At 35.1% G+C, this 16,950-nt stretch overlaps 1 protein-coding gene across 7 annotated transcripts in view; it reads right to left on the minus strand.

The window, feature by feature from the left end:
* Window positions 1–16,950, minus strand: part of TANK (TRAF family member associated NFKB activator) — a 65,174-nt gene that overhangs the window by 43,277 nt on the left and 4,947 nt on the right. For all 7 annotated transcript variants that reach the window (XM_011358621.2, XM_023529796.1, XM_023529795.1 and 4 more), the window contains one exon: window positions 2,379–2,526. In XM_011358621.2, coding sequence (XP_011356923.1) covers window positions 2,379–2,477 — 99 coding nt within the window. In that variant the 5' untranslated portion in view covers window positions 2,478–2,526. The remainder of the gene's footprint in view (window positions 1–2,378; window positions 2,527–16,950) is intronic.

Below are 16,950 nucleotides of genomic sequence, written 5' to 3' on the forward strand. Positions count from 1 at the left end.
TCTAGGCTGAAAAGTTTGTAAATGGTAGGAACGGTATTTAAAAATTCAGGTCTGACTTCAGAGCCTTTGCTCTTATCTTCATATTAGAAGATAGAAGTTTGAGAAATTGTATATATCATCTTATTACTAAAGATTCTCAGTGAGGAATACCTAGCTTGTTTTACTCCAATGTTCGATCTTATTTCTGCGAGTAGATATATGTGGACAATTAGTGATTTATATTTAGTACATGTGATTCTGTAATTTCAAAAACGATAAATGTTCCATAAAATAAAATCCTAATGTCACAAGTACAAATATCTTCTCAGAAAAAGTTTTAGAAAAAAATTAATTTAAAAAGTATAATGAATGAGATCAAAGTATAAAACTCAATGTCAGAACTCTTATTTTATCATAGTACAGGCATATTTTATTTTACTGCACTTCACTTTACTGAGCTTCATAGATACCGCATTTTCATCAACACTGAGGCAAGACTCTCCACCAGCAAAAAGATTATGACTCACTGAAGGCTCAGATGAACTTATTGAATAAATCTGACATATAACATTGTGTTGTTACTTTGATAAATTTATTGTAATATTATTTATTGTAGTGATATTTGTCACATTACATAATTATAGTACAATATTATCTATATTCATTGTACTATGCATTAAAATCTTTATGGCTTATTTACTTGCTTGAACACTTAAACACCAACAATCTTATTCCCACCCCGATCTCCCTGGTTACCACCATCTAACTGTTTTTTACAGGTCTGACTTTTTTCGATTTTACATATAAGTGATACATGATAACCCTTCTAACTCCTGGCCACCACCATCTTCTACATGCACACTTATCTTCATATGCAGCTGTTTCCCTCTTGTTCCCTCCAGTCCTCAGAGGAATAGGTGTTTCTCCTTCTGTTCACAGTAAATTCTTTAACCTATTTCTGAATTTCCAGTGACCAACTGGTTGGCCTTATTTCCTTCCTCTTACCCTTTTGTACTTCAACTATTTCTTCACCCTATACCCTCTAACACAGAAATGTTATCCACATTCATGGCTATAATAAAATCTGTTGTTCCATCATCTGTACCTACGATCTAATTAAGAACTCTACATAGGCTTCTAGATCCATATCTATAAACATCCATTGGACATTTTCACCTGCATGCCCCACAGGTAGCTATATCTAATTATACATCTTCTTTTCTTATCCCCCAAACTGCAACTTCTTCATTCTTGGTTTCAGTCATCAGCACCACCATTAATTCCAGATACTTGGGTATCATCCTAGAATCTATGTTGTCTTCTCAGAAGTGGCCTGTATTCAGTTGCCATGTACTTTCCATCCTATCTCCTAAGTAAATCTTAGATCTCTTCTCCAATTCATCCCAAGTACTTAAGTCATTTTGATTATTTGAAATGATTGCCATTCATTTTTTCTTTAAAAAATATTAGTATAACATATGTACATATATTTAATATTTGTATAATATTTACATGTAATTATATGTAAATATAATGAAAGTTATATTTAATTACATATAAATACATATACATTAGGTATTTATATGTAATTATATATAGTGCAATTTGATGGTTGCCACTTATTTTTATATTCCTGGTTCTTAGAACATTGCTTAGCATCAAAATATGTCTGTTGAGGTGAATTCCACATTGTTCTCTATCCTATCTATCTTCTAGCCCACTGTAGGGAAGACTTTTCTAAAGCATATATTAATCTTTCAGTAAATTTTAGTTAAGTAAAAATACAATACAAGCTACTTAGTCATATTGATCATGACAGTGTCCTAATATACCTTCGTAGATTCTTTTCTCGTAATGCTCTCTTATTCTTTTTGGAACCATAGGATCACCTTATGACACTGTACAGGGATAATTTTAAAAAGCTGAAACTTCTGGTTAAGTCATTAAAGATTTCACTAGAATAGTCAATTTTTAACTGTTTAGTTAAAGAATGAGACTATTATAAATTAATAATAAGTTTAGTTCTAGGATGCCTTAAAATTTGTACCATCTTCCTACCAACCAAAAAACCATGTAAAAAAAAAAAAACTCAAAAACAAAACTAGCTGAGACATTGATACTTCTAACTTTCTGTGTCATTTTATTTAAAAATTATTTATGAAAGATAACATTTGTCATCTTTCCTCAACACAATCTCCTTAAAATAAACTCTTCCCACAAGTCGCAATGTTTTTTAAAAAGACAAATAAAAACCTCGAATTTTATTCATTAATGTATCTCCATTCCAGTCATTATAGTTCTTCAAGACAGTTTCTAACAACATAATCTTTTTTTCCAGTTGCAAAAGACTCAAATTCCATTTACCAGGATAAATAACTTCCAAAAGCAAAACCACAAACCTTTAGCTGTAGTTCCTTTACTGCAGAATCTCTATCCATGCATGCCTGTCGAAAGGCTTCATAAGCTTTATTGAGTTGTTCACCAATGTTTTTATCCATTCCTCTCCGTCCTGTAGCATCACTATAATAGATGGAGTAAATGACACGTCTGGAAAATAATCAGAACAATTTATAGCTATTAAATTATATAAACCTCATTTTTAAAATACATCTTAAAGACAGTTCTATATGGTTTATCACAAACATCATAGCACTAAGTACTATAAAGGTTTATAAAGGCATAAAGTCTCACCTACAATCATAATAAGAAATCCTGTAAAATCTTAACTTCTACAATTTTTTAATATTCTTTACTGTTTAAGGAGCAAGTGGGGTTCTAGTTCATAGATACTTTGAAAATAGTAACTATAAGTACAATTTAAAAATGGAGAAACATAAAGACCACTTGTTATTAATACTACATTATAAAAATGCACAACACAATTTGTGATGTGGGAAGGGATTTCAGGATTTCTTTTTACTAAACAGTTACTCCCACTTACAAGATTAATTCTTGATACACTGAAATTAGAACAAAATTAAATAGACAATACATGTTTGTGGACGGAGTTCATACTGCTGTTATAGCGGAGCAATTAAGATGTGCAAAAATGCTCTTATTTTAGCACAAAATCTAAGGAGAATTGCTGTTAAACTGTGTATTAAAAAAGGAAATATCACATCCCTTCAAGTCCTAGCCCTACTTCCTATTAGTTTTTCAACCTCCCTGCTGTTTCTGAACTCCATGTGATTTACTTAGTTGAAGTAATATGGTTTTATCATCTCAATTTGCATAACATCTCTAACTACATTCCTTGCCTCTGAGCAGAGGGCCATCTAATGACTCTGATTCCTCTTGTTCAGCTGCAAAAACCACACCACAGGACCTTTCTCTTAATGCCCTGAAAGCCACAGGACAAAGTTTCCTATCACTCAACAGGGGTTTTGAGGGTACCAAATTATTTACTTTCTTTGTAATTGAAAATCCTTCATGAATCTCAGTCTCTAGTCTTTCATAATGTTTGTTGCCTTATTTCTGGGTACATGGCGCTTTTAAAAAATTTTTAGTATTTTACATTAAGATACAATTCATAACGACATAAAATTCACCATTTTAAAGTATATACCTGTGTGGTTTTTAGTATATTCACTATATTGTGCACCATCACCATTACCTGATCCCGTAACATTTTTACCACCACATAAAGAAACCCTGTACCTATTAGCAGTTAGTCCCAATTCCCCTCTCCTGCCCCCATCCCTTGGCAACCACTAATCGGCTTTCTAATGCAATGGATTTGCCCATTTTGAACATTTCATATAAATGGAATCATACAATGGCCTTTGTGTCTGGCTTTTTTTAATGCAGCATAAAAATTTCCAAGGTTTACCCATGTTGTTGCATGTCACAGTGCTTCATTACTTTTCATACTTGAATAATATTCCACTACGGATACAACAATTCATTTATTCAGTCCTCAGTATATGGATATTTCCATTGTTTCTACTTCTTGGTTATTTTGAATAAAGCCATTATTTGTGTATACCTATTTGTGTAAACATATGTTTTTAATTCTCTTGGATATATACCTAGGGGTAGAATTGCTGGGTCAGATGATAATTCTATTTAACTTTTTAAGGAACTGCCAAAACTGTTTCCAAAGAAGCTGTACTATTTTTATATTTCTACTAGCAATGTACAAGAGTTCCAATTTCTTCCCATCTTCACTAACATTTATTGTCCATTTTTAAATTACAGGTATCCTAGTGGGTGTAAAGTGGCTCCTCAAAGTGCAAATTTGATTTGCAATTCCCTAATGATGCTAAGCATCTTTCCAGTGTTTACTAATGGGTCACTTGTATATCTTTTTTGCAGAACTGTTTAGTCAAGTCCTTTGCCCATTTTTTAATTGGGTTATTTCTTTGTAATGTTGAGTTGTACAAGTTCTTTATACATTATAGAAACTAGACACTTGTCAGATAAATATAAAATTTGCAAATATTTTCTCCCATTCTGTAGACTTTCTCATTTCCTTGATAGTATTCTTGACACACAGAGTTTTAAATTTTAATGTTTGATTTACCTGTTTTTCTTTTGTTCCTTGTGCTTTTCATGCCACATCTAAGAAATCTTTGCCTAATCCAAGGTCACAAAGATTTTCACCAATGTTTCCTTTTAAGATTTTTATAATTTTAGTGCTTACATTTAGATCTTTGGTCCATACTGAATTGATTTGTATATGGTGTGAGGTAGGGGTCCAGATTCACTCTTTTTCATGTGGCTATCCAATTGTCCTGGCACCATTTGTTGAAAAACTATTCTTTTCCCACTGGATGGCTTTGGCACTCTTGTTGAAAACTGGATGACCATAAGTCATAATGTTCTTTTAAATACCTAGGTTGTATTTCAATACTATCAGCCAGTCTTTCATTTTACTATACTAAATACACTCCTAAGTCATTTTTCAGGCTTAATAAAAACAATTTCAAGATTTTATGGGGATTCTGAATAAAAGAACGGTAATTTTTAAAAGCATTCTACTTAGGAATTTTATTTCTACTGCTAGCTCTGATAGACGGAAAAAGGTGAAATACTGCTAGAACAATTAACATCGCCAGGTTTTCTGACATGCCACAGACACTATGGAAACATAATTAGTATTAACACAAAGTATCACTTTGAGTATTTTATTTATATACTAAATCAATCAAAGAAAGATTTAAGGTGGCTTGCACACAAGATTAAAAAGAAGTATACAAATGAAAGGAAAGATAAGGTTAGGTAGCTACAGGGATACTAATATACAGTAATATGCTAATGTAGAAATTAGAGGTTTTAAGTAGCTAAGTTATCTACTACTATCTTAAAAAGCTACACGTCATGATAAATTGTCAATGTAAATCTCACATATTTTTAAATCTGTGACAAACAAGAGCCTTGACTAGGGAACCCATCTAATTTCTTGTATTATTCTATCACTATCTGACCCTGTAACCTTTAGTTCAAGGCCACTAAATCTTTTTGGACCCAAGGTTTTTTCTCTCCAATATAAAAAAGATGTTTGAAATCAATTCCTAAGAAACTTCTTTGTTCTACAGTTCTTGAGTCTGTGAGTCTAAAAATGCATGTCTGTTCCATCAAGAAGGTGCATTCTTGTTTTTTAAAATGTAAATGCAGAATTAAAAATAGCTGCATCATATGCAAGTAAATCATGTGGAGCCTTCACTTCAGGTCCTTGAATTAGATCACACAAATGTCACTAAGAAGAGTTCCTGAGTAAATTCCACATGGATGGATCCTATTTCCTGAAATAAGAATGTATGCTAGGGAGATATAATTCAGGTCAATACAACTAAATAAATGATACATTTAATTCCTATCTCACAACCAAGAAGAGAATTGGGTGTTAGATCAGTGCCACTCACCAGAGAAAAAGGAAACAATCTCTGGGATCCAGCTAATTAAATTGGACAGATTTCAAATATTAACACCCTGAACTTTAAAGCCACTTGTTCTTCATTTTTAAAAGATTTGTCAAGTGTAAAATTAATTTCACAATTTAAGAGGCAGTCACATTTCAATTACATTTTGGCATGTCTTCTGCAAAACTTGCCAGGCTCCAGGGAAATGGCTTTATTTATAGTAAACATGCTCAAACCCAAATCTATGGCCATTGTCACACCCCAAACCCAGGAGGTCCAAGTCAGAGCACCCTCTGCCTTGGAAACACTCTTCTACTTATATGTTCACTCTTTTAAATGTATTTTTAGGGATGCCTTCCAAGGTAATTTCTTTATTTTTGGTTCTGGTTTGCTGGTTTCCTTCCATCACAATAAGAAAAGATTAAGTCGCTGATGCCCCAGAAGTAGCTAGGTAGACAGAATGCAAAGCACCCCTGACTCGCCTGGGGCAATCCTCCTGAAGCCAGGATCGTCCCCACCCACCTACCTTTATCAGTAGTTCCTTTTTTTATCCCTTGCATGGTAGCTATTAGAAGGAAAACAGAGGTTAGCAAGTTCCTGCTCTGCCTCCCAGGTTCACCATGTGCTGCCCAGGAGGAAGCATCAAGAAAACCCCTGGGCAGCAGGCTGCTGCTTCTTTTCCCGATTCTTTGGTTCAATAATGAAACTAGGGTAGGAGAGACAGTCTGCACAAAGGAGATAATTTTATCTTCCCTTGGTAAAGTCTCCCAGTTCCAACAAATGTTTGTCAACTGCTAGGGCCAAAATTCTTTCTACCTTAATAAAATCTATCACATTACTATTAAATTCAATTACAAAAATAGTATTTGTTTGCTTACTACATTGTAAAGCACTGTGTTGGGTGCAGTAATGGGCTTCAGAGGTGGTATCACCTTAGAGTTGTGTTCCTTTTACAAAGTTTTTTTCACCAATTCTTTGTTTCCTATTATTCATATTCCCATTTGACTGGTAAGGCTCAGAGTAGTTAAAATATTTGCCTATAGCTACAAATTCTTAGTTCAAAAACTGTTCACTAAAGCTTGCTGTAGTCTCTCAGGGTGCTATGGTGGATCTGTTCATTCACTACAACGTTAATTAAGTGCAACATTTACTATAAGCAAAATCTGTGCTAGCCACAACTGATAAAGTGGAAACAAAGCAGAAATGAAACCTATCCTCATTAAGGCACCATTAGCTACAACTTAAAACATACGTATGACTATCCTGAGATATCCAAAGGCTATAGAGTTTGGAGAGGAAAGTGGTCACAACTATTTACAAAGTTTAGGAAAGGCTTTGGAGGTAGGTGGCATTTGAATTAGGTTTTAAATTATGGGTAAGAATGACTCACCCACTCCTTTTGTTTATCAAATAGTAGTCATCCTTTCTAAAACAGGTTCTCCATAGCTATAAAGATATTTTTAGTATTAGATAATATCCATTCTTCACTAAGACAGGCCAGGATTATATGCAGTGTTCACCTTGATTTTCCTGATTAGGACAACTCTGCAAACCTGAGACAATTCTTAAGTATAACAATAATGTTTACACATAGAAATGACTGATTGGGCTAGTGCTTTTCCCATGATGCTTGAGAAGTAGGGGTGGGAATAAATTAAAGAACAATTCCTATATTTTCTCTGGACCTCAATTTTCCTTGCTTTTAAAATGAAGGGGTAAGATGATATCTCCTTTAACTTTATGATTATACAGCATTTCTAAACATAGAATAGAAATTTTTACTTGGCAAATATGATAATTTATTTTTCCTCATAAATGATATCATAGATTTAAAAAGAGTAGCAATTTGTTTCAAATTGCATTACAAACAACCTTGGTTACAAACCAGTTGATATGGTATTTCATTTCAAGATGACAAAAAACATGGAGTAAAGTTATATAGGATGTCTTGAGAGTAAAGAGATTAGATATGATATTGTGAAAATGTGTGATATGAAAATGTGACATAACATTGTGAAAATTAATCATTATTTAATAAAATTTATGTATTTCCTCCTAACATTTTACTAGGTAGAATGAAAAAGTATAGGCTTTGGATTCAGATCTCTGATCTGCAATTTTCTAGCCTATGGAGAAGAGACTGTTCAGTGCCATGACCGCTGTCTGTTCCAGAAGCTGGACCCAGGCCAGAATGAAGGTTACTTTCTACAAACTCCCCTTAGAGAGTGATCATAGTTGATATTGATTCTGACATAAATTCACACTTCTCTCTTGCCTTCTGCTATGTACTGGTTCCTGGAACAGGTTGTCGTACTGACCTGGGCAAGCATGCAATTTCTTGTACATGGTAGCACTGACTATCACGCCACCCCCACCCTTTACCCTCTATAATTCTTTGGCATCTGCCAAGCGATGCAGGGGTCCAGTTTGTCTTGCAGCCTCCCAAGACATGCCTTGTATGTAAGTTTCTCTTAATAAACTCTATTAATTACTAGACTGGAGTGGTCAGCCTCTTTATTTCAGTCTTTTCCTGCTCTCCACTTATGGAGGTAGATTTTCAGTCTTGGGGCTTTTCCCTGGGTCTGAGTGTACTAACGCAGCCATTTACTTAGCTTCTCTGATTATTAGTTTTCTTATACACAGCTTATCAGTTTTCTTATACATAGCTTGTAGGGTTTCATCAGACTATATGTGAAGCATATTTGTTATTTGTCCCTTATATCCATTCTCTTCTAGTATGCTTGATTTTTAGCTGGTTGTGGTCATGTGACTATGTTCTGGTCATTGGTAAGTAAATACAACTCCAAGCTCTCCTCTTCACCTTTTTCCTTTTCCCAGCTAGATGGAATGTTGTGTTGAGTCACCTAGAACACTCTGGTGAGGGCAACGCTTCAGGGATGGTTGAACAACAAGGAGATAGTGGAACAACAAGAATCAAGATGCTTAGGTTTTTCAACAATGTGGGGTTGCCAGATCAGCTCTGAATGTCTTACGCTTTGAATTGTAACATATGAATGAAATAAAATTTCTGTCTCAAGCCACTGTCTTTGGGGATCTCTTAAAAGAGGAGCCGAACTATATCCTAACTAGAACAATATTCAAGACTGGTTCAGTGATGAACACATAGCAGGTGCTCCATTCTTCCATGGGAAAGAGACAAAAGAGTTTTGCCTTTTTTCATAATTAGTTTATAATTTCATAAGGCAGACATAAATGAAAATGGTTAACCATACTAGCAGGTCAATTATAAATGTGTAAACAGGTATGCGCATATCTTAAAAGGGGAAGCACAGGTAGAAGTACTTATAAGAACTCATCACTCAGTGTGAGTTTAATTGTATGTTAAGTTTTATCTCAAAAGAAGAAAAAGAGAACTTAAAAGGTATATGCAAAAGAAAGGCTCAATAGAACAATTAAAATGAGAGGGGCTGTGAAAGGCTTCAGAAAGGATGTGACACTTAAACTAGGTGCTGAAATATGATTTCAACAAGTTGAGAATGAGAGGGGAAAGAACATTCACTCTGAATAAGCAGAAGTACTGAGAAGTCCCTATTATAGTCATTCAGGGACTGGAAGTGAGTATTTATGGAAGTCTCGAGTGTGTGCAGAGAGGGTGGAGGTGAGGGTGCTAAGAGAGGATATCAGAGTCACCATGTATGACTGTGCTACACTGCAAAAATCCTAGAGACACCATTCATAGACTATTTGGAACTGAATCCCCTAGAGATTTAGAGTACACTAACTACATAACTAAGCAGACTTAGTTATGAACAGATCGTAGTAAACCTTGAATGTCACTCTAAGAAATTTAGACTTTAACCTGCTGACATTAAGGCGTAATAAAGGATTTTTGAGCAGGAGATGGACATGTTTTAGAAAGGCAAACTGGATAACAGCATGGAATACAAATTAATGAGGGAGACAAAGTAGGGATATCCACAGGAAGTTATTGCTTATTCTGGGTGAAAGATGAGGGCATGAACTAGAGAAGGGGACGTGATTAAAAAGGTAGTTCAAAGGCAAAACCAACAGGATTTGCTGGCCAACTGGATCTGCACAATAGACAAGAAGGCAGCATTTAGGTCCCTGTGATTTCAAATCAGTTGGCCTGTGATGAGCCCCCAGAATCTGCATTTTGATAAGCAAAGTAACCCATGTAATCGATTTGTTGAAGATGGTTCACAAGTCATATTTTTCAAAATACTAGGCAGACAGTGATGATAGCCACAACATAGAGAAACAGGAAGAAAAATTTGGGGGGAAAGATACTGAATTCAATTTTTGACAAAAGTGCTTCAAGATACATAATTAACAACAGGCAGGAAAAAAGTAGCAACTGAGTGACAGCAAAATCTAGAGGAAGAAATGAAAGCCAAGTATGCATTCCCGCCTGCTTATATTCTTGAAGTCCTGTTTTGAATGTCCTGTGTCCTCTGATATTGGTAAATCCTTAGATGGTCAACCAGACCAATATCTTTTCACCAAAAAAAAAAAGGATGGGGCAGAAAAAAACTACATTTTTAAAAAGAAAATAGTAAAGAAGCAATACTCATTGTTGTGCCACATTGTGTCAGATGTACACTTTTTTCCTCCCAAATATAAACCAAAAAAAGAGAATCTGGACAAAGACAGACAGAAAACTAGAAAATGCATAAAAGAAGCATTTTAGTAGCAGTCTATTGTCTTACGTAAAGAGACTATTAGCCAAATAGGAATGTTATCTAATGTTCTGTTCTGTTAATCCTTATACACCATTAAATAACATGAAAAATAATTCTCTATAGTGTGATTTTTTGTCTCTTTTACTCTACCAAATTTATGACAATAAAATAGTATTAATAACGATCTTTCATAAGAATAGGGCACTATACCTATCTTCTGGTCTTAAGCAGAAAAGTTTGAAAAAATACCTGCAAGTAATCTTAAAAAGGCCCCCCAAACAGAAGACAATGGTGTAAGAGATGTCACAGGCTACACCAGATTTATAAGGTTTTTGAAAAAGTAGTGAAAATCTAACGAGTTAACAGATTAGGGGGCCCTCTAACATCTGAGTCATTTACTGTATAAGAATAAAACCATTATGAAAGGAGACAGTTCTTCTATAAAAAGAGTGAAACTTCAGGAGACAGACTAGAGGACCTTTTCACAAAAAGGCCTGTTTTCTCTTAAATCACAGTTTAAATTGCTGAGCAGTCATTTAGCCTTGAGAATATTACCAATAATAAATGGGAACAGGCAAAAGCATACACAATGATAAAGCTGTACTCTGTGCTCTTAACCACTGGCACAGGACTCTAGAGCTCTTCATACTCCTGCTTTTAATTTCCCTGAGGACACCTAAAGGCTGTTGGGCAAATGTTTGCAAGTCACAACTTGTTTTATTAGAAGTAATTGTGAGAATTCTAATGAAAAAATAAATAAGGTTTCAGAGATTTCCAGCTCACCATTTCCAGTCATTTCCAAGGTGTTTAGGGTAGGACTTTAAATGTATAACATGATAAAAGTTTAAAACCAGATACAATAATATTTTTACACCATGCAACACACCATCTCACTCTAATTACTGAATATTCCTGAGACAGGATTCAAAAATCCCTGGGTAGCTTGACAAACCAATTTCTCAAACTTTGTGCCATATTTACCCAAGTTTCCAATCTTTTCAGGGCCGCACCAATTTTTTTCAAATAAGAATATTCAGACCTAGTAAATCCTGAAACTTGCTATAGGAAAGTAAAAGTTTATTAAAGTTTTTGATTTGCTGTTTCACTTCCTTTTGCATCTGGAAAAAAATAAAGATACTCTATAATAAATATTCCAAACTTAATTCTTAACTGAGACCACATCTTGTGTAAAATGTATTAATTTCTCTACTGAGACAATTTGTAGATTTGAATCCAAATTAAAAAGCTTAGCCAACCGAAGATAAAATCAGAGTTGGTATACAAAATACATGTCCAGTCTAGACATATTTGTTGATAGGTGAGAGTGAAGAAGTCATTTAACCTTTCTGTGGACCTCGGTTCCCTCATCTGCCCCAGTTTAGAATGTAAGGGGTAGAACATGCTGTAGAGGACATGGGTTCCTAACCAATCAGTACATCCAAGGTGGTTAAATAGATCAGCAAATCCTGTCCAAGACTTCTTAGATCATATTGAAAGTGTGGGGAGAGGGAGCAGCAGATGTGAAACTGATTTGGAATCACTGCCATAGGGGATCTAGTCATAACTAGGAAAGCTGTACTCTGTAAAACACTAAACAAATATGCAGCATAGAAGGGGAACAGGCTTTCATAGTGTCCTTTGGTTCCACAGTGATCTGCTTTTTGAATTGTTCCAGAGAATTTGGAAAGAAAAATAGCAGTTATTAAGGTAGAAGATGTTCTTTTTTTTTTTTTTTTAAAGGTGTTTTGATATTTTGGCAGATGGCCCAGAGCAATAGTACTCTAAAGATCTTGGTTCCATAATATTTCCACAACTCAGGTCTGTGTAAGTGTTTTATCTATTAATGGAAGAGATGCCATTAATGCAGTGGTCCCCAGCCTTTTTGGCACCAAGCACCAGTGCTCCTAAGAGAATCTAATGCCTGGTGATCTCAGATGGAGCTGAGGCAGCGATGCTAGTGCTGGGGAGCGGCTGCAAATACAGATGAAGCTTCGCTCACTGGTCACCAATTCACATCCTGTACCGCCTGGTTCCTAACAGGCCACGAACTGGTACTGGTCTGCGGCCCGGGGTTTGGGGACCCCTGCATTAATGGCATTTGCACTGAAGTTAATGTTGAGAAAGAAATGTGATTGTGACCACAGCTCTTCTTCTACCAAGCAGCAGTGGCCCTTTTAACATGATGCTCCCCCTACCAATACTCTAATCATCTGAATTCTTTAAATTTTCAAACTATCTATAGATGGTTGGGTAAGGACATAGATCCCAATGACATGCCTTCAATCCAAAGAGGCACAGAGCCATGAACCAGAAGAACAATCTTAGTCTTGTGTTTGAATGGCAAGCTTCCCATTATTGAAGGGACATGGGTAGTGAAGAACACTTACAGAGACAGTATTACTTGTCAGGTGTTTTACTGACAAGTAAAACTGCTTTATTTTAATCTTTCCTTTGCAGGAGCATTATACTACCTTCCCTTTCCAGATAAGGAAACCGAGCTTCAAAAGTTTAAGTTGACTAAAGCCACAGAATTAGAAAATGAAAGACCGAGATAAATCCAGGTCTCTCTGATGTAAAAGTCCTATCTCTGGCTCATTACACCCTAATTTAGTTTTTATTTTATTTTTAATCAAAGCTATACATATCTATATTTTATTTAAGTATCTTGATAAAGCTTAAGAAAAACAGTAGTCTGCTCTCCTCTCCACCCTCCCCATTTCCTACTTGACCTTGGCAACAATTTTCAACTCTTTTGGTGATTCTTTCTGGTATTTATCTCTGTACTCTAAATTACATGCTAATACTGACACTATTGATTTTTCAGTTTTATCTTCCCACTATGCAAAATAAGAATTAAGCTCTCTTTAATGGCTCCCCTCCCCACTTCACATCGTCCTTACTCTCCTAATATAGTTATATCCTATTTTTGGTTAGATTTGCATTCAGCTTTTACTTTCCTCAGACTATGTAAATGCTATTCACTGCTGAGCCATATACTATACTATGGTTCCTTTTCCTTTCCTGAAAACTTTTTCTTGGAAAAACTTCTCATTCGCTTTACTTCTTATTATCATTAATACGTCTTCAACCCACAGACACCTGCTATTCTACCAATTTCATTTTCTCAGAAGAATTTCTCTCTGAACTTTCTGACTTCCTCCAGTTTAGATTTGTTGATCTCTACACTTGAAGGATTGTTTTCATCTTGAGATCGTCTTTCACCTTGAATATGAGCATTCCCTTTGTTCATCTCTCTCTCCAACTGAATCCTTCATTTTCAGTATCCCAAATCTTCATCTTTCTTGTTTTACCTCACCATTGGTGGAGTTAACCCTCCAGCAGTTTCCTCAGAAAGTGTGAAGTAAATTTTTTGAGACCTTGCATAACTGAAAATATCTTTACTTCACCTCAGATTTAACTGATAGTTTGCAGGTTAAGAGAGTTCTACGTTGAAAGTAATTACTCCTCAGAATCTGGAAAGCTTTCCTATGCTCTTCTCTAGCTTCCATTTGTTTTTGTTGAAATCCAGAGCCATCTTGATTCCTGATCTTGTACTTAACCCACCTGAAAGTTCATCCTTCAGTTTTTGGATCTTCTTTTGAATTATTTTTTTGGGCAATTTCATTCCCTCTGTGTCCCTTTCTGGGACTTCGACTATCTGGATGCTCAATCTTCTAACGTGGTACTCTAACTCTTCTCAGCCTCCTTTTCTTTTTCAAATGAACTTCTTACTTTATAGATAGTTTAAGCATGTTGTCTTTGGCAACCAGCATAATGCTGCCAAATGACAGCTAACCAATCTTGGATAAATAAACTAATAATCGAGATAAGTAGTGGTATTTCAGAGATCCAATGAGGCTGGGAGTGTGTGAGCCAAACAATGTTCCATCACCAATTGCCCAATTCAACCAGAGCAGCTCAACTTTGATTATGTGTGTGTGTGTGTGTTTCAGATTGAAAAGAATCACAAGTTTAAAGATAGATTCCCACCATCTTCACCCCAGACTGATTTATAATTCTTTAATAAGGTCTACTTTTTGTAGGATGGTAGACAAGTGTGGATGATTTGGGAGATATGAAAGGGCCCTCTGCTGGGTTTTCCCCACTGCTGAGACTATTCTGCTTCTGTGTAAGTAGTTCTGCCAGTGTTCATGCTTGTGGTGAGTAGCCAGTTTAAATCTAAAGCAGTTTCAGGATGGAGGAAAGAAATCACCTTGAGTAACTGCTACCTCTTCCACTGTGCCCTAGAAAAGTCACCTGCTTTTCCCAAACCTTGCGGTACAAATGAGTTCAATTCTATTTCAGAAAAGTTACCACTTTAGCAATCAAAGTGGTGAATAAGTGAGAGATATATCCTATCTTTCTATATCTATGTCTGCTTTGTCATCAAAAAGCAACAGAAATTAAAAAGCAGAAAATAAGTCAATGATGTAGTACATAGACATAAATAAAAGAACATCCTCTGTCTTAGATAGTTAAGGTAAACCTCTAACGACACTCAAAAGTATGTGTGTTTTCTTTACTTGATGAAAATGGAAGAGAACTGTCACTCCTAACATTTAGTTATGATCATTTCCCACTTTTAAGAGAGTTCCATGATACAAGCAACCAATTCCCCAAAATGACAGCTTGTATTTCCAGTCTCACATTCCAGATTGTAAACTTGGGTTATGGATATACCCATAGCACACTACACTGTACTGTTACTGTGTCTCAATCAGGCAGCTGAAATAATAGAAACTCAAATATCATAGATCTAGCAGTGTCAGAATTTGGATTTTCTGTATTTTTCCATAAGCTTGTTGGCTAAATGCATCAAGATAAACAAGGTAAGACAACCCCACTGATCAAACCGAAAGATTTGATCAGGTTCTCCATTTTGCTGGATGTTACAACTTCATCAAATGTTTTGTGTTATCTTCTAAGAGTTAAAAGTTGACTTCACAGTCAGAGACCACACCAATGAGTCTCAGCTTGGCCTCGCTTCTTTTTATTCTCCAGTCATACTTTTTTCCAGATTGTTTATTAAATTCTATGGGCTGAAGTACACAACTAAACAATATAACTCCAAAAGGGAAACTGGGCATGTGATGTTCTATCCCTTGAGGTAAACATAAATACAGCATTACTCAGCCTACTCAGCTATGTAGGGGGTGTCCCCTCTTCTTAGTAGGGGCCACATTAAGGTGAGCAGTTATGCAGTTTGAAAATAGCTATTGAATATTAAAAATCTATTTTCATAAATCATATAAAATAGAGCTCTGCAAAATATTCTTGAATGAGGGAATTACAAAGGAAACTTTATATTTAGTACGAGAGGGTTGTGGGGATGAGGGGCACATGTTAAAATCTCCTAGGACCTATAAGATTTCAATGTTTATCAAAAAAGAAAGGTGGATATAAAAAAGTTGAAGAACATCAATATCAAAGGAAAGGCATTTCTAGTTTAGGAACAGCAAACACATAAAGTCATGAAATTACATCATAGTAAATGCCACTAACAAATGGCTATGAATAGTAAAACCATTTAAATATCCCACAAATAGTTATTTTTCATCAAGCAATTTTAACTAATATATTGTGTTGAAGGGACCAGAGTCCCTGATTTTTGTCATTTTAGCAAGTCACTCTCCACAGCAAAATTACCTAATTGTGTTTGTTCTGCCACTCAAGGGAACAATTCTTCATACCTCACTCTACACGAATATGTCAAGGATTCTTGTAACTTCAACTTAGTAAGTAACCATAAAAATGGAACTCATTATTTTCTTAGTTCACTCAATTTCCAATAATTCCTTACTGCAATAACTTGAAAAAAAAAAAAAACCAAAAAATCTGTTTTCATTGTTAACAACCTATTTTCAATAGACTCTTCTTTTTGGCAAAGGAAAAGTATTGGTGATAAGTGAAAGCTACTGCAGATCACTGATGCTCAAACTGTTTACTCTCATAATTTAGGACTAATGATTACCATCACAGAGAGTGTATTTCTGAAGGTAAAAGAAAAAAAATCAAGTTACTATACAGGACATTTCCCCCACAAGACAAACATCATTATTATTTAGTTCTCAAACTCTTTTTCTTAAAAAAAAAAAGTCCTTTAAGAAACATTTTTCTTGGTTGCACAAAAATGTGAATACATTCAATACCACCGAACTACACTTAAAAATGGTAAAGATGATAACTTTCATGTTATGTGTATTTTATAATCAATAAAAAATGTTTCTTTAGACTAGGGATTACATGACATGTATTATTTAGGTCCCAAAGACTTATATTCAGTTCCAAAAGACCTGGTACCATTACTTATTCCAATTCTCTTTAACTATTTTGAACAATTGTCAAATCGTCAAATACTGCACCTAGTTCAAAAGAGTCGGTACATTAACTAGCCACCCACCCCCAAGGCAGTTTATTTCATTTCCTCTGTCATCCTTTTATGAAGACTC

The sequence above is a fragment of the Pteropus vampyrus genome, unplaced genomic scaffold, assembly GCF_000151845.1.
Source record: "Pteropus vampyrus isolate Shadow unplaced genomic scaffold, Pvam_2.0 Scaffold2, whole genome shotgun sequence".
Classification (NCBI taxonomy): domain Eukaryota; kingdom Metazoa; phylum Chordata; class Mammalia; order Chiroptera; family Pteropodidae; genus Pteropus; species Pteropus vampyrus.